At 37.4% G+C, this 18,461-nt stretch overlaps 1 protein-coding gene across 1 annotated transcript; it reads left to right on the top strand.

Moving 5' to 3' along the window:
* The first annotated feature begins 288 nt into the window (after window positions 1-288).
* LOC116292141 (serrate RNA effector molecule homolog) lies at window positions 289-17,492 on the top strand. The gene is given in 23 exon segments (XM_031699394.2): window positions 289-639; window positions 1,553-1,702; window positions 2,210-2,392; window positions 4,591-4,760; window positions 5,155-5,340; window positions 5,861-6,045; window positions 6,555-6,620; window positions 7,332-7,557; window positions 7,740-7,820; window positions 8,404-8,508; window positions 8,767-9,050; window positions 9,789-10,067; window positions 11,071-11,132; window positions 11,676-11,754; window positions 12,055-12,261; window positions 13,075-13,179; window positions 13,181-13,445; window positions 14,114-14,222; window positions 14,891-15,044; window positions 15,292-15,463; window positions 15,852-15,954; window positions 16,191-16,229; window positions 17,086-17,492. Coding segments are annotated over 23 exon segments (3,552 nt in total). The 5' UTR covers window positions 289-373; the 3' UTR covers window positions 17,162-17,492.
* Window positions 17,493-18,461: the final 969 nt, after the last annotated feature.

Here is an 18,461-nt window from a genome sequence, read left to right as displayed (position 1 = left end):
ATTTATTCGCTGCACTTATTTTTTGGTTAGCTTTAACTGATATTCAAAAGAGCCTTGAAAAACTGGTTATTCTCAGACTATAAGTAGTCGAAACATTTAGTCTCAAAATTTTGATCAAATGTAGATGCAATTCATAAAATATACATTAAAAAATGTTTCGCATTATTGCTTGGATAAAAATACACAAGATACCACAAGATATGCTTTTTCAAAAACAATGATAGTTTGGGCTTCCTGTCTATAGTCTGGTAACAAATGATATCAGACCTAGATGCATGCTGGGATATCCCGCCCATGTGCGCCATTTCGTTCTTAATACTTGCTTCATTGTTGCAACAAAAACACTGGTTTTACGCATAATTCCACGAATAAAATGGGCGACAGTGACGAAGAATACGACCGAAGGAGAGCTCGAGATAAATTTCGCAGAGAAAGAAGCGATTACAACGACAGAAGGCGCGATAGAGATGATCGCGGAGGGTCGAGACGTGAAGACTGGACTGACAGGAGACGCGACCAAGGATCTTGGGATCAGAGGCGGAGGGGAGACTACAGAGAGTTTGAAAGAGGCAGGAGGGATAGCTCTGGTAGACATCATGAACTGAGTCCTCCTATGCCTAAACGAATGAGAAGAGATTGGTAATAAAAGTTTTTTTTTTTTTTCATTTCTTTGCGAGTCCCAAAATGGCTTCCAGATAAGACTCGGAAAAGCACCCATTGTTCTGTGATCATGCCCAATGAAACAACTGAAAATGAATTTTGATATCTCCAAACTTCTTCCCCTGAATTCAAATCATTTGGGACCAAAGAAAAACAACTGGAAAAACTAGTTTTACTACATAGCTACACCACAAAAGGTTGTTATCTTGGATTGACCACCATCAAGTTTATTCAGTTCATTAGTGGAGATATCCAAAGTGCTGTTGCAGTATTTCTTTTAGTATCCGGCGATAAATCGCCGGTAGCCGCCTTTTAATGAAAGCTCTGGACCTTTGTCAATATTCACAAGGCAAAAAATAATGGCTGATCAGTGGCCAGACCAATAACCAGCTACATTGCACTGATGTGACCAGTCAATGTGAGTGGTTAAGAGGACTGCCCTTAAAGGTGTTTGACAGACAAGTGCCAATTTTGGCTGAACTTTGAATGTGGCCAGCTATTATCAGGGTTCATGCTACTCCTTAAACTCCTTGAATTTAATTCATGTTTTCAAGGGCATTTAAAAAGCTCTTGAATTTTACGATTTTAGTGAAACTCCTTGAAAATGCCTTGAATTTTTGTTTTGATCATTACTTGCATAGTTCTGAAATAGATCTAGTCAAAAAGATTGGAAAATCTGAAAGTTGGCCATGTGCAACCACCGTGTAAAACCTTGGCATAGTTAGCTGAAAATTCATTTTTGGTTCCTTGTATACTCCTTGAATAGTCCTTGAATTTTAAGTGGTTACCTCAGTACGAACCCTGTGTTATTTTGAGCCCAGTTGACCAGTATACTAGGGAGACTAATCTTGGTCCATGGATGTTTGACTAAGTGTTTGTATTTCCTACCTAGGGATGACCCATTCCATGCAGAGGGTAACTTTCCTTATGGTGGAGGTGCTAACAGTGCTGGTGGTGGGATGCATCATGCATGGAATCACCCTGGCGATGGTGTACAACAACAACAAATGCAAATAGGGGGACAAGACGCAAGACAGATGAGGTGTGAATAATATTCATATATTTCTTCATTTTATAATATTGAAAAAAAGTTGAAAATAAAAATAAAATGAAAAATAAAATAAAGTTGAAAATGTCAGTGCGTACTAGGTACTCTATACTTTTGCATAATTGGGTGGGGGGGGGGGGAGGGGAGGAGGGGGCAGGGGTGTGCGAATAGCCAGTCAAAAACTTTCCCAAAATCATATACTTCTTGTACCTGCACTAATCAGTAATTATAAAATTACTGATCATCTGTTCATTCTCATCATGAAATTAAGATGTTCGGTGTTAGAGGAAATGTATTGACTTTTTTGTAAAAAATATTTAACATTACATAATTTGGATTTGGATTTCAAAAGAGATATTTTCAACATTGTCTCATTAATCTATAGCATAATGATATTCCTATTTTTCCTCTGGTTTCCTTTTCCAAAGCCACAAAGTATTATTGGTATACAGAATTAGATGGATTTGTTTTTTTAAAGATATTTTTACTATTTTTTGTTAGACCCGATGCTCCTCATCCTGATGTACCTTCTGGCCCTTCCATGTTATCATTCAAGCAGTTCTTGAATGCCCAAGAAGATGATATTGAAGACACAGAAGCAGTCAGGAAGTACCAAGAGTATAAACTTGAATTCCGCAAGACACAGCTGGGCGACTTCTTTCAACAACACAAAGAAGAAGAATGGTATGTTCTTTCTTTTCATGAAAATTAAGGGAGAAATACTGTAAATCTTATTATGGATTCCTGTTAATAGATAGATTCACAATATAATTGGCTTAATAACAGTTAAAAGGGTCATAAAGGAGCAGAAGTGTTCTGCTTCAGATCATGGAGACATGAGTATCATATATTAATGTGGATCAGACTAGTCCATCAAATGTCAGACAGTCTCCTATCCCTTGAGCAATTCATTTTTCCAAGGAATTCTTGTGTCACAAGAAGCTTTTAACTGTTGTCAAACAAAGTTGTGTAATAGTTTTTCTATTAATTGAAGCCAAAATGTCTAACAACCAGGATATGATTGTGTCAACACATCTTGTGGTTAAAATGAAGCTTGTGTGAGGGTAGGGATCAAAGACAAGACTAAGACACCTAACCTCACCAACTGAGTGCTATAGATCTATTATCATATGTCTTAATGATTCCATTTGAAAGTATTGGGAAATACTCCATTTCACAGTTCTGTTCAGTGCCCACAAATAATAGTTCCAAGTTGAAATTGGAGTTTCCGCGCATAGCAGAACTATACTTTTTATCTTGCGCAGGAAATCCAACCTTGGCTTTGAATCACTCATGGTCACTGAACAGAACTGTAAAATGGAGTGTTAAGCGAATGTAGCCCAGCTACTCCACGACAAACATTGGAGAATGTAATATCGTTTTCAGGTGATAATTATTTCAATAAGATTATTCTTCATTGTATTCCACATGTCTGATAATGTTGCTTTGCTGTCCCAATTGTCTTGTTGGGTGCTTTTGCTACTACCATTTTATGGTTGTTATTGGCGAATGAATTTACATCATGTTTTAAGCATTAGCAACATTTTTTTAAATTTTTTAAATTAAATTAAATTAAATTATTATTTACAATTAAGGAGGGTAACACTAGTTGTTACCCTCTAGATGTTTACAAACCTTTTTTTTTTTGTTGCATTAGCAACATATACAGACTTAGTTCAGAGCTAAAAATTAAAGGCTGCTCAATGGCCAGATATTAGGACAATCCAAATATAACCAGTCAGGAGGACCAGCCTAAGAGTTGTTTTCCTGAACAAGTGCCAATTTTGGCCAGATATTGTCTGTCTTCTAGTCCATATTTTAAGCTCTGTATTTCTGCAGCTTTGCTCAATTAGCAACTGGTTTTCCTTACACTTGTAATCAGTCTTAAAATGTTGCTTCTGCTTGTACATGTGTTTCAGGGTAAGAAAAGGTCTGATAATGTAAAGTCCATTTATCCACCATTTCTGAGAATGCTTTGTTTCTGTGGCCAGGAAAAATATAAATGGCTATGGAAAGGAGAAAATCCTACCAATTAGCTAAATACGTTTACAAATTTACCATAAATTTTCTCACTAAATCAATAAATCATTCGCTTGCAAACAGAGCCAGCAAGTGCTAGAAACCACCGTTTTCCTTTCAAATTTTTAGCATGTCTTTTTTGTAGTAAGAAAAAAACAAATTTCTGATTGTTTTTTGTGGTATGTCCTCTTATTTACCAACAGTTGGTCAAAATTTGGCTCTACCTTTTGAGTACATATCATTTTGACCAACTGTCGACATCATATCATAGTAAATAAGAGATCATACCATGCAAAACCATCAGAAATTTGTTAAGTTTGTTGTGTTGTGTTGCCGTTTATTAGTTTTTAGTTTGTGTTTGTTGCTAACCCACACCATTGCCTTTACAGCCAACTGTGTGTAATAACTAAACAAGAACGCTTGGTGGATGTAGTACTATCTGTCTTTTTATGCTGGTTTAGGCAACTACCGCATTAAAGGCACAAAGCCCCCAATATTTCATCAAACACAGAGCTGGCTAGCCAAAACACAAGAGCTAAAATCACTTTTAGTTGATTACCTCTGCGCACAATGCAGTTGGTTATTTAGGCTTAGAGTTTTTTTGCTCAAAATTTGAGCTTTTTTGACAAAGCCACAAGGCTTTTTACTAAGTGTTAACAAGAAATGTATGTTCTTTCGAATGTGATGGTTGTGTTATTGAGTAACATTGCGAGGGCATAAGGACACTCCCCATCGGAATCGCATAGGTCATGCCTAGGGGTTGCACCCAGTCAGGTAACCTTTATATATACAGTTCATAATACTTAAGATTATTATATTCTCATTACTACAGTAGTAAGATATTTTTTCTAAATATTATCTAGGTTTAGGGGAAAGTACCATCCTAAAGAGGCTGCAGTCCGAAACAAAGAGATGCAAAAGGCAGTGAAGAAAAGAGTTTCAGTTTTCCTAGAGCTGATGAAGTCAGGCCGTGCTGACTCTCTTCTTCTTGACGTGGATCATTCAGATAATATAGTAAAACTCTTAGATGCAGGTATAGTTTCTATGGATCATAGAGGGAAGAGGAAGAATAAATACTCCAGTTTTGAGTTCTCTGTTGCTCAGGGTTAGCCTCCAGTGTTCTTGTGAAGGCCCGTTTAATTTCAAAGTGTTTGTATCATTAAAGCTGTGCATTTTTTACTTTACTGTTGGTATTTGTGAATATTTAGACACCAATACGAGGCTAAGCTTGAGTAAATGAGGCTGTAATCAAGGAATACAGCAGTAATTTTTAAACTCAAAAATGGTCTTTTTGTTAAGTCCATTGGTTTAGAATGATATTCTCTTCACCTTATTCAACAAATTACATATATTTGATACATTTCCAGAATGTTACTTTTCAGTCTGGGCAAAGCAAGTAATAGCATTTTTTTTTCTCTTTCTTACAGTGGTCATTAAACTAGAAGGAGGATCAGATTTTGACCTAACCATTCTTGACAGAGCACCTTCTCCAGAAAGAAAGATGAATGAAGAGAAAGAAGCTCACTCTTCTGATTCAAAGAGAGACAGGAGAAAGGGAAGATCGCACACACACTCACGGTCACCTTCACCAAACAAGTCCAAAGATAACAAAGGTATGTAGTACAGTTTACGCTTGGCTGTGAAGAGTTCTGTGCTGTATGTGTCTAGAATTTTCATTGGCTGATTTGTTTCTCGTCCCTGTTATATTGTTACAAAAAAGTTACTCATAATTCTTAGTCAATATGGTATTAAATAAGCAAATTTCAATAGCCAAAAAATCACTTATTAAACTCATTGGCACAGATGAATTGGAGCATGATACATGTATGTGCTATGAAGCCCCTGAAGGCGCTCCTGCAGCAACCGAAGACCTCTGGCCAGCGTGCCTTGACTTTAACTTTGCCTAAATTTCTTTTAGCCCCATTATTTGACTAGTTGACTACTGCCAAGTTCAAGCTCTACATGTATGTAATTTAAATCCACCAAAAGAGCACTTCAAGGCACGGGGGCTCCCAGTTAAACACATAGTTCTACATTATATCTTAGTTTGTTTCAGGACTAGCTTTAGATTGACCTTGAGTATATCTGATTTGAATTTAGAACACATCTCATTGTTGACTTCTTTATTTATAGATTCAGAGATCAACCCAATATCACCATCGTCAGTTCCTCTACCTGATGCCCCACCCCCCTCAACAACCCCTAGTACAAAGAGTGATCCAAAGCCAATAACCATAGCTGACCCCACCCCTGAACAGAAGAAACTACAAGAACAGGCACAGTTTTACCATCAACAGAGTCAGCTCTTTCAACAACAGGTGAGAAATCTATGGAAATTTTACAGAGCTTGAAATAACATTGGTTCATTGCACAGTCTGAGTCCAATAGTCATGTCTGGCCAAACACCTCATAAACCAGTCTTTTTTAAGAACTTTAGGATTTTGTTGACATTATCAGAAACTGCCTGTAAAAATATGATATAGTGTGGCATTTTAGATCAACAGAGTGAAAAACCAGCTGAAATATGAAAAATATCTCCATAGATTTTCTATTATTTAGGGCTGGATGATATAACGTGATAGGATCCAGTGCAAAATAAAATAAAATGTATGGGACAATATCTCCCTTTCTACAGCTCACAACAGCCTTAAATTCTCTTCAAATATGAATATTTCAAAACTATATTGCGAAATATGGAACTTGATGACGTCACACTTCAGTACACTATTTTTTTTTGTATCATGTGACTTCTGTACAATAGATCCAAAGAAGCAATCGCTGTTATTATGATTTTTCGGTAAGATAATATGCCTTTTGTTTAATGTAGCAGCAGGGAATGGCAGACAAATCAGGACAACAAAAGCAACAAGAACAAAAACAAAGTGAAGGAAAGGTGAGAGACATCTTTAGCTTCGGCATAAGGTTTTCCCATTTCAGTACAGGTTTCATCCTAATAAAAATAAGATTCTTCGTTTCAGTTTTATCCACATTCATGTGTTTTCTCATTTCTTTGTTTAACAAAGAAATAATACTCTAGAGAATGACTAGTAACATCATGTCTAGTTAGCGATGGGATTTATGAAAGGTTAAAGCACAAACAATAGCCTAAGCTTTGGTAGTGTTTATGTTTTAGTACTATGTATTTCTTAATGGACTTTTCTCAAAATTACCTTAGATGTGAGGCTAACAGGAAATTTTTTTAAAAATCACACTTTTTATCAATGGAATTTGTGGTATTTCTTTTGCATTTTGAGAAGGGTCCATTGTTTTGTCCTTCCTTACATTAAAAAAAATATCAATAAATAATTTTGATTTTGATTTTGTCCTTCCTTTTATTTAAAAAATATTATAAAATAATTTAGATATAACCCATGCATGCTCTGGTTGGTCCAAAAACTGTTTGAACACTCCTTTTTCTTTCATTTTCTGTGCTGTTTATGTGAGCTTCTTGTTGTAGTTTCTCGTTGTGGTTTTCCACTATTCCCTCTTGTTCTCTCAGCATTCCAGGTGTTTTGATGAGTGTCAAACATGGAAAACTGTTGTATACTTCATCAATAATGTTTATTCAGTTACCAGTTGTTAAATTACTTGTCTTTTACCGAAGGAGGAAGCTGGAAAAAAGAAACGCAAACATCGACATAGAGAACCATACTATTATGATGCAATAGAAGATGAAAGTGAGAGTGAATCTGATTCAGAGTCTGATTCTGAGCCCGCTCCCCCTGGGGAAGAAATGTCATCCAACGAAGCAAAAGGAGAAGAGGAACTGTTACCCCCAGGGGTGGAGGCGGAGGCAGCACCAGCAGCTGATGAGGATATCAAGCCTCCAGGTGAGAAATATTGTCCTTACCATAGTCTATACATAGTATACAGCATGTTAAGTGTGCTGTGAGACATAGAGATTTATAGCACGTCTAACAGTTTATTGGATGCCAGTGGTAAGAAAGTATAGAGAATAATATCTTTAACAACAAAACAGAAAAAAGTAATCCATTGCATTTTGTACCATTAGGAGTTGATGATTCCTCTACAGCAGAAGCCGCCATCCAGCTGCCAACTAGTTCATCAGGTGTGGAAAAAGATGATAAACCAGGTGAGAACAAATTAAGAAATATTAAAAAGTTTTCCATTTTAGATACTCTATTTTAAAAAATCTAAATCTATTAGACTTTGGCTGTTGCAGGGCTTTCAATAATATTTGAAGTAGATGGATGAAACTCAAAAGTACACGTCTGTTTCCACAAATTTTACTTCTTATTTATTAAGACTGATTCGCAAAATAGCCGGCGGTATGAGGGTAAGTACCCGGTGATAAACCGCTGGTAGCCACCTTCTATTGAAACCCCTGCTGTTGTATCACAGCATGGGATAATCACAAAAGACCTAAGCTCAAAATTGGGTTAAAGCCCAAAGATCGAATTAGAATTTAAAATTTGATTTCTAAGGAGGAGAAAAAACTCTGATAAGCAGGATGGTACCAGCAGGATGACATCAAGCAGAGTGGATTCCAGCTTCTCAAGTTTACACAAAAATAATTGCAGTATATAATACACAACAAAATATGAAAACAAAATATTAAATCAAAATATCACAGCAAAATAATGTTATCATGACAGAGAGTAAGAGAGAGAGAGAGCAATCCTGACCTGTGTCTCACATGGTTTCTTTCCCTGTAGATTCAGCTGCAGATGATGCTGTTGGCTCCAGTGAACCTGAAATGGAAGTGAGCAGTCAAGACACAGCAGCAACAAAACCAACTAAACCAGCCCCAGGCACCTCAGGTAGCTAGCTTTTCTAAAATGCCTTCTCATTTCTTTTCCATAAGAATTAATAGGATTATAGGAATTAACTTTTGTTTTCTAAAATACCTTCTCGTTTCTGGATATTTTCTGGAACAACACATTTGCAAAAGTTCTCTGAACAGTAGTAAAGCATGAGGGGTTTTGCACAAGCATGCTGGCAGCCTTGTTAAATGCCAGAATCTTTCTTATCATAAATGGATTTTATTCTCATGACATGAATTTTATTCTCATCAACAGATGATTCTGCAATAGACTCAACACAAAGTCCTGACACTAAGCCTCAGTCTGACAGCCCTGATCAATCAGAAGAGAGTATCAAGAGGCAAACAGGGGACCCACAAGTGGGTAGTAGTACTGTGAGCTCAGATGCCACAGTCAGTTCTGCTGCCAAGGACAATGAAGATGTAGACATGGCACCGGAATCATCTAGTGATGTTGTCAGGAAGATCTCTGTTGATGGTGAAGCTGAGTCAAATACTGATGTAGAAATGCCTTCAACCCCTGTAACTCCACAAAACAAGGTATACTTGACAGATACCCTGGGTGATTAACAGGTTTTAGTGTTCTCTCTTGCCTGTTTTATTATATCATGTTTTCATAATTATGCAACCTAGACAACTTAATATAATTCAAACCTCGAAACTACCTCTGTCTGATCTAAGGCACCAGCTGAACAGTGAATGTGGTGCACAAAGCATCAGTGGACAAAATGATTGGCCCTAAGCATTTTTGGTTTTTTAAGACAAGACAAACATGGTAAATGTAGTAAAGTGAAATTGTTTTTTTTCTGCTTCTTGTAGGCACATATATTATATTTTAGTCAAAAGAAAACAGAAAAATATGCAAAAGTTGGGTTATAGTAGCTTTGAAATGAGGGCCGGCAGCAAAACTGCTAAACGTGCTGTGATTGGCTGAAACAAAATGTGTGTTGCATTTTATGGGTTGAGGAAAGCAAAAAAAAAAAAACCTAAATCAAGGGAGAGACCCACTATAACTCTACTCACATAGGTGAAAGACAAGTGCAATGCTAAGTTACACCAACCTGGGAATCCACTAAAGTCTTATCATCATTAACAACAACTTGATGGCCATCGTTGTCATCATCAACATCATCGACAAAGACATCAACAGCAACTTAAACAACACAGCAGCAATATCATATAACAACAACATCAGCAATATAACAACATCAACAACAATAATAATAATGATACCAACGTGAATAAAAATATTTGTTTTGGTTTTTTGTTTTGTTATAGAATCCAGAAGAGATGGATTCCAACAGACTGGCAGAGAAAAAAGAAGTAAAGGAGGAAGAGAGTCCAGTCAAACCCTCTCCTGCCAAAGAATCTAAAGAAAATGCCGTTGAAGAGAAAGAGAAAGATTCAGCTGAAGATGGAGAAGAAGAAAAAGAAAAGCCATCACAACAAGGCAAAGAAGTGGTGGCCCTATCCCCAGAACCTAGACCATTACACAAGACTTATTCTCTGTTTATGAGAAACATTCCACCTAGCATATCCAAGGGAGACATTGCTGCCGTAAGTTGGGTACTAGAACAATAGTACAAGTGAATGGGAGGATGAAGAAATGGGAAAATGAGTAGATGTCTGTATGAACAGATGAATGAGTGGATCGATATAAAATCATCAATTTATTCATAATATAGTGTGAAAGGAAGTATGAGAGATTAACCCTATCTGGAATATCTCCTAAAGTTAAATTTGAATTTTAGAAGTTGATTTCAAATTTTTAGATATTTTAGCAAGTTGTTAAGCTTCTGGCATAGCAACAGTAACTAAGGGGAGTGGGAAACATATTTATTGCACAGTCGGCACAAGCATTGGTCCATCAGTATCAACCACTTGTTTTATGATTACAACCTGTGCTACATTAATACTCACTTTGCAACCCTCATTCATGCCTTGGTTTTGATTGAGTTACTCTTTAGCGGGAACATTTTAACGAAATACCTTCATTCACTACTTTCTGTACATTGGTTCACTGGTCAAACAAAATGAATTAATTAGTCCCCTTCACGGTTCCCTACGCCATCTTGAAAGGTAGCAGGGCCTTGCATCAAAGCAAGATGAACGGCGAGCGTGCAATGATAGAGACCTTTTTTTAACACCTTGGAGAATTATTCACATGTCCCTATCATTGCAAGCTCACTGCTCAAGGGGTCTATTGAAGTTGCAAGGTTTTAATATGAACAATAGAGACCTTTAGCATCAGGTTTATCGCTAACCTTGAACACAAACAAACACTCAGCATCAATGAAATTCAACATGGCAGCTCTTCCAGCAACAACTTTGTTATCCCTTGCTAAATGTTGATAGTTAGTCAACAGTTATCCTGACGTCAAACTGCAGTTTGAGGTTTTCGGTAACTAGCAAGGACATCGTGCTAAAGGTCTCTAATCCTTTGAAACTAACTGAGTTACTCTTCCGTGGGAACATCAGCTTTTAGCTTTATCTGGAAGTCTTGGTAGTAGTAACCTGTGAAATGATCATAAAAATTTTATCATTATTTTTCTCTTTGTAGATTTGTAAAAGATTTACTGGATTTCTAAGAGTTGCACTCTCGGATCCAAGCCCTGATAGAAGGTAAAGGAAGAGAATTAATTGCTTTTTGAAAAACTGTTTACTATGGTTAATTCTTGCATATAGGACTCATATTATAAAGATTTTAAAATTTCATGTACAAAATTTATACATGATAAGTCTAGCGCAAAATAGGTAGGTAGGTAGGTACATGTAGGTAGGTAGGTAGGTAGGTAGGTAGGTAGGTACCTGTAGGTAGGTACATGTGGGTAGGTAGGTAGGTACATGTAGGTAGGTACATGTAGGTAGGTACATGTAGGTAGGTAGGTAGGTACATGTGGGTAGGTAGGTAGGTACATGTGGGTAGGTAGGTAGGTACATGTGGGTAGGTAGGTAGGCACATGTAGGTAGGTAGGTAGGCACATGTAGGTAGGTACATGTAGGTAGGTAGGTAGTTACATGTAGGTAGGTAGGTAGGTACATGTGGGTAGGTAGGTAGGTACATGTGGGTAGGTAGGGAGGGTGGGAGGTAATTGATGATTTAGTGTAGTTATTTCTCAGAGGTTTATGGCCCAATTAACTAATATTAAAATTCTTCTTTTATAGATTTTATCGAAGAGGCTGGATAACCTTTGAAAGAAGTGTGAATATCAAGGAAATCTGCTGGGACCTCAACAACATAAGGGTATGGCCAGTCTGTTGTTATTTCTAGATATTATTTGTTCTTATATTGGCATAAGAAAACAATGTATATGTAGTGCATTTTGATTTTTCGTCTCATATTTTTTAAAAATTGAATATTTTTTTTCCCAACTTTATTTTCATCTTTCAGTTTTATTTAAATTGGCTTCCCTGTGCCTAGTATTGGGAGCTCTGCTTTTAGGCAGTGTCTAAATTTATATATTATCCATGATGCACACTTAAGATACCATGTATGACTTTCTAAATCCACCTTTCTAAGGTTATAATATATTTTTTTTAAAAGTTAAAAGATGTTGAGCTCAACCCTGTGGTGAACCGTGACCTGTCCCGTCGTGTACGTACAGTCAGTGGTCTGACGTTTGCCAAACAGGTCATTAGGGAGGATATCAAGCTTGCTGCTCAGCTTATCAGGATACTAGACAAGAAATCTTGTGTTTATGAAAAGGAGAAAAAGATGGAGGAAAGCAATGGAAAAGATAAGGATTCTGAGGTACAAAGGCTATTAAATTAATTCAAATGAACATCACATTATTATTGTTTATTTCCAGAAAATATCCATACCCACCACAGAGGAAATTTGTAAAAGGACCCCCCTACCCCCAGGAACTTCCAATTTTCTTCCATACAAACTCTGTAATTTTGCTCTTTCTCTGACCCCACTTCCCTCCAGAATTTCCAATTTCCTCCATCGTTGGAGGATGGATATTTTGAATTTGTAACTTAAATTTTGAATATTTTAAACTCAAATTTGTTTAAAATATTCAGCATATCCTAAGCCATCTTTCAAACAAACTTTACTTAACATTAACAGCAACAAAATAAATTTTATAGTCTATATTATTAATTATAGTATATGATATAGAGTAAAAAGTGAAAAACTTCAAACACAATTTGATTTAATCATATTATTGCACAGTCGGCACAAGTATTGGTCCATCAATATCAACCACTTGTTTTATATTCATAACCTGTGCTACATTAATACTCACTTTGCAACTCTCATTCATGCCTTGGTTTTGTTTGAGTTACTCTTTTGTGGGAACATTTTAACGAAATATGTTCATTCACTTCTTTCTATACATCAGTTCACTGGTCAAACACAGAGCATTTATCTGAGGCAATGTTCAAATTTGAATAACCCATGAAACTACCTCACAGCCTTGATTGAATCCATGCTTTATGTGTTACCAGTGAACTGATGTATGGAAGGTAGTGAGTACTGTTTTTAAACTTACTCAAGCCAGACAAATTTTCTCTCACAATAAACTTTCTTTATTCAATTTGAAACATTTTCATCCCCAAGAAAAAGGAAGAAGGAGAAGAAGGAGAAGAAAGAGCAGATGAAAAGGAGACCAACGTCAACCTCCCAGACGAGAACCCCATCCTTGCATCCCTATCAGAAGACGCCTACCGAAGAAGAAGAAGGGGAAGAAATGGAGCTATTAGGAACATCTTCTGGAACACCGGATGCTAATGTAGAGAAGTCAGAGGTTGATTTGACTATTGATGAGAATTTGCTTCGAGTGTTGGACAGACTGGTTCTGTATTTAAGGATTGTACATTCTCTGGATTACTATAATGGTGGAGATTACCCACATGAAGATGAGATGCCTAACAGATGTGGGATAATTCATGTCAGGGGACCTGCTCCTGAGAAGGCTACTCAAAATGAAGGTTGGCTTTGACACCAGACTGCATTACACCACATTACATTACATCACACCACATTACATCACACCACACCACAACACACTGCATTACATCGCACCACACCACATTACATCACACCACACCACATCACATTACATCACATCACACCACATTACATCACACCACACCACATCACATTACATCACATCACACCACATTACATCACATCACACCACACCACACCACATCACACCACATCACATTACATCACACCACATAACATCACATCACACCACATTACATCACATCACACCACATTACATCACACCACACTGCATAACATCACACCACACCACATTACATCACACCACACTGCATTACATCACACCACATTACATCACGACACACAACATTACATCATGACACACCACATTACATCACACCACACCACATTACATCATGACACACCACATTACATCATGACACACCATATTACATCAAAACACACCACATTACATCATGGCACTGCATTACATCACACCACACTGCATTACATTACACCACACCGCATTACATCACGACACACTGCATTGTTTTGCATTACATGACTTCACCTCGCATCACATATCATATTTAACGAACATTATAACTTCTGATATAATCCTGAAATACCAGTGTGTTTTGTTTACTAGTACAAGAATGGCAGAAGACATTAAAACAGAAACTAGAACCGTTCATGCAAGAAAAAGGATCCATTAGTGATGAGGAAGTTACTAAACTCGGCAAAAAAGACCCTGAAGCATATCCTTTTATTCAGTTGAATATCAATGTCGATGATTAATTCACGAATCAAACGTAGGGGAGAATTTAGTTCTTTCAGTTCATTGACCTGGCTGTTCATTGACCCAGGCACATGTCCACCTTTTACATCAGAGCTTCCAAATGATGATTGAAACCTAAACTACAATGACTTGAGAAAAGTAGAAATGAAGGTGTGTGGGGTTACTGCTCACTCTCTAACTTTACTTTGTATATTTGTTTCATTGATTTTTTCAATCATCTTTCCCTATTTATACCATATATAATTTCCTTGAGAACCATTTCTTTTTTTAATGGTAACATTCAGATAATAATAATGTTGAGGACTTTATTTTTATATTTGTTGTCATTAACATTTTCAACCATCTTTCCCTATTTTATACCATGTATAATTTCCTTGAGAACCATTTCTTTCTTTAATGGTAACATTCAGATTATGATAACGATGAGGACTTAATTACAAAGCCCATTTTCGAAAGCATACTGAATGTGTGTTACAATCTTGTGGAATAATAATAATGATAATTATAATAATAATCTAATGATACATTACTTATGTACCAAGTCACTTGCCTTATCAAAGTACGTATTTTCTATCTATTAGATCTTTTTGTGTCGAAAAAGAGTTTGTTTTTCTTGACTGTTTTCACTGAAATTGAAAAGTTTGTTGAAGCCAACACCCAAGAGCTGGCAAAAGACAAGTGGCTATGTCCACTCAGTGGGAAGAAATTCAGAGGACCAGACTTTGTCAGAAAACACATATTTAACAAACATGCAGAGAAAGTTGAAGCTGTAAGGCTAGAGGTAAGATTCTTTACAAACACTCTCTCACTTTACTTTTTATATTTGTTTCACTGACTTTTTCAATCATCTTTCCCTATTTTATACCATATATAATTCCCTTGAGTACCATTTCTTTCTTTAATGGCACCATTCAGATTATGATAATGATGAGGACTTTATTACATAGCCCATTTTTGAAAGCATACTGAATGTGTGTTACAATCTTGTGGAAGATCATTTTAATGGTCCATGTTATTCATCTTTCCAGGCCGAGTTTTTTAACCGTTATTTGTCAGACCCCAGAAGACCTCAGAACCTCGAGGTGATGCAGAAACAAACTGGTCCCCAGGGACACATGGGAGGGCAGATGTTTGGACAGCAACACGATGGAGGGCAAGGCATGATGGGATGGGGTCCCAGACCCCACATGATGATGTATGGTAAGTCACGCACCTATCCCAAACCCTTTGTTCCCAGATAATTTGTTTTCAGCTGTATTCTTGGTGTCGAAAAGGTGCGGGCAAGGATGCCTTATTGAATGCGATTTGGGAGATCGCACCGTTTGCCTTTCCTCCAACTTTGACGTCATTTCAACTCTGCAACCTCGCAGGGATGGATACACTGAACGACCTTCTTTGTTGTAGCAGCATGGCATTCATTACGCACGCACAATAAACCATGGCCAGGAAGCAGTGTTAGAGGATTACCAGTAATTTATTAATTTAGTTGACTATTTCTTGACAAATATTCTCTTTATTTTTATCCTTATTTGTTGGAAGGTCGTGACAATTCTCTCATTGTTACAATAATCTTTCAATTACATGGCAGGTCCTCGTGCTCCTTACACACCACCATCTTTCGGAGGAGGGTTTGGCCCTGAAGGATACGGACGAGGAGGTGGAGGGCACACTTTCCCGCCAAAACCAAGAAGGTACGCATATCTAGATCTTTGAAAATATCATCATGATTGAATATTATGCACGTGACGCGCACTGGATGGTTCTAATCATCAAACAAATAGCATTTTACGAGCACTGTTTTGTCTTATTACCACATTTTCTAGAAATACAAAGTAGTTTAATTGATTATCAGGAGAAATCCCAACAAGGGTTTTGTGTTCCGTTGATTGATTTGTGCACGATTTAATAGCAATATTTAATGTTGTAGATTTGGAGACGCTGCCGGACGATTCAGGCAGCAAGAGAGGTTAGTTTTATTTCACCAGAACTTGTATTTCTCGGAGGGGAGAGAGAGAGAGTCAAACAAATCTAAGTGCAGTATAAGTGTAAAAACAAATGGCATACTGGAGATAGTTTATCAACGGTTACGCTCTGCGAAAAACACCCGTGGTCTGGTCTTGTATTTATGTTGTAATTCGACTGGATGACCAAACCCTTTCATACTGACGAAATAGAAAACGCGCGCTCGTGCTGTGTGCTCTCATAAACCACGGACTCCCAACCAATCAGAACGCGAAATTCATAACAGTTATTTTATACTTATATCATTTAAGTGCATCCATCAGCCCTGATATTGCACGACTTTCTTCGAGTTGTGGAGTGCATTTACTCTGTAGGTCGTTTGATGACATCACGTCATGGATCACACAACCTTTCCCTTCACAGTCTACTTGCGCGTTACATCAGCGTCATATTTTCTTTAGTATTTTCCTACTTGGAACGTTTTCCTAATTTTTTTATAAAAATAAGTACAATGCTTTGGTAGATTGATGCGATGAATCTAGAATGGGTCAACATGGAGTAAGAGACAACTGCGCATGCGCTGCTGCGGCGCTGTCTTTGGCAGTAGCCACAAAAATTATTCGTTAGAGCCGTTTTCGTATGACTGCGAATAAGTCGGTGCTGTATGCGTGCCTTGCCGTGACTTGAAGCCTCTCCTATAATATGTAACTCATCAATTATCTCAAAAACCCCCCTTTTACAGGGTCAGTGAATTTTTCACACCCCAACCCCACCCCTCCTCTTCCACCTCCAATAATATACCGTAAAACTGGCGTGTGAGATTTACCAGTTGACGTCATAATTGTTTCCTTTTCCTACAGGGGGCACCCCAGAGAACCAAGACAAATCGTTCAATACAGAGACCTTGATGCACCTGAAGACACAGACATGTTTTAGAACTCAGCAACCACTCCTGTAAACGAACTCCTATGGCGTTGAATTGTGGGTTAAAATTTGACCCAGAATTCCATGAGAGACGACAGTGGTTATAACCAGTTATGGCTTTTCTAAGAGAAAGCTAGTAAGACGACAAAAACGACAGATGATGGCATATGTGATGGGAAGAACGCATTTTAGTGCCTTATTACTGCAATTTAGAAAACTAGACAAAAGAATTGATTTTAAACTTAATGAGCTTCTTGCAAAACACAGCTACAATAATATGACACTATTACTTGGGATGCTCGATAAACTTGCATTAATTATATTATATAACGTTTTACCATAATTACCAGATTCATTTTCTTATCTCTCGTGAAACAGGACGATCTTCCTTGCGGCGCAGCAGGGGAGGGGGGGGGGGGGGTTGGGGAGTTATTCGACAATCCTAGGCTGAACATCGTGCGTCTGGCTCGCAATCAGTGCTATTCATAAAAGACACTTAGGTTATCTTTGTAGACCATTATAAATCCTATATTCTGTTTACTCTATTTTATTTATTGCAATCATCGCTCCTACTATTCCGGGCTACGAGTTTAATTAGTAAATAATACCTAAAATTCCCGTGAAAAAAGGACTTTCCTTTGATTTAGTTTTTCAACGAAACAATTCTTGTTTCCCCTCCCCTCTCATTCCTGCTTCCTTTTCTTTAAGTTTTCGCTTTGTGATCAGTGGCAATCTGATAACTCATTGCATTTCCTTCTATACATAGTAACGTGTAATTAATCCGGCGTGAATCAGCACTAATAATCGTGAGAGCTAGTCAGATTACTTGAGAACTAGTGACGAACTTTGATCCATCTATTTCTTTTGTCTAATGAAGCATTTGCCTAATGAAGCATTTGCCGGTTCTACGTCCAGCGTGTACCCCTCGATCTATCGACATCTATTTATTTATTCTGAACATTGTTAATCTCCGATAAAGTAGAGTGACGATACTAGTAGCAACTGCGTAGGAGAGTAGCAAGTACGAATTGCGAAGTGCATGGGGTCTGCGTAACGTATTTACCAACACTGGATTTTAACACAAGGCAGACGTGGTCTAGCTACACCAAATCGATAGAAAGACAAATGAGCACGCGCATACATTTCAAGTCAAAACTTTGTCACCAGAGGCTGCTCTACTCTTGGTCAGCGCCGAGAAACAAGCTCTGGGAAGAATATCCTATTTAAGTGAGTTGTAGTATGAAAAGCAATGCTTCATCTTAATATTCTAAACATTTCAATGGTATACTTGTGTCGGCCGAAGACATCGTAT

This window comes from Actinia tenebrosa, unplaced genomic scaffold (genome assembly GCF_029948245.1).
Source record: "Actinia tenebrosa isolate PJP-AT-01 unplaced genomic scaffold, QUT_ActTen_1.0 PGA_scaffold13__45_contigs__length_12533684, whole genome shotgun sequence".
Lineage (NCBI taxonomy): Eukaryota > Metazoa > Cnidaria > Anthozoa > Actiniaria > Actiniidae > Actinia > Actinia tenebrosa.
This window is presented reverse-complemented; position numbering and strand designations above follow the sequence as displayed.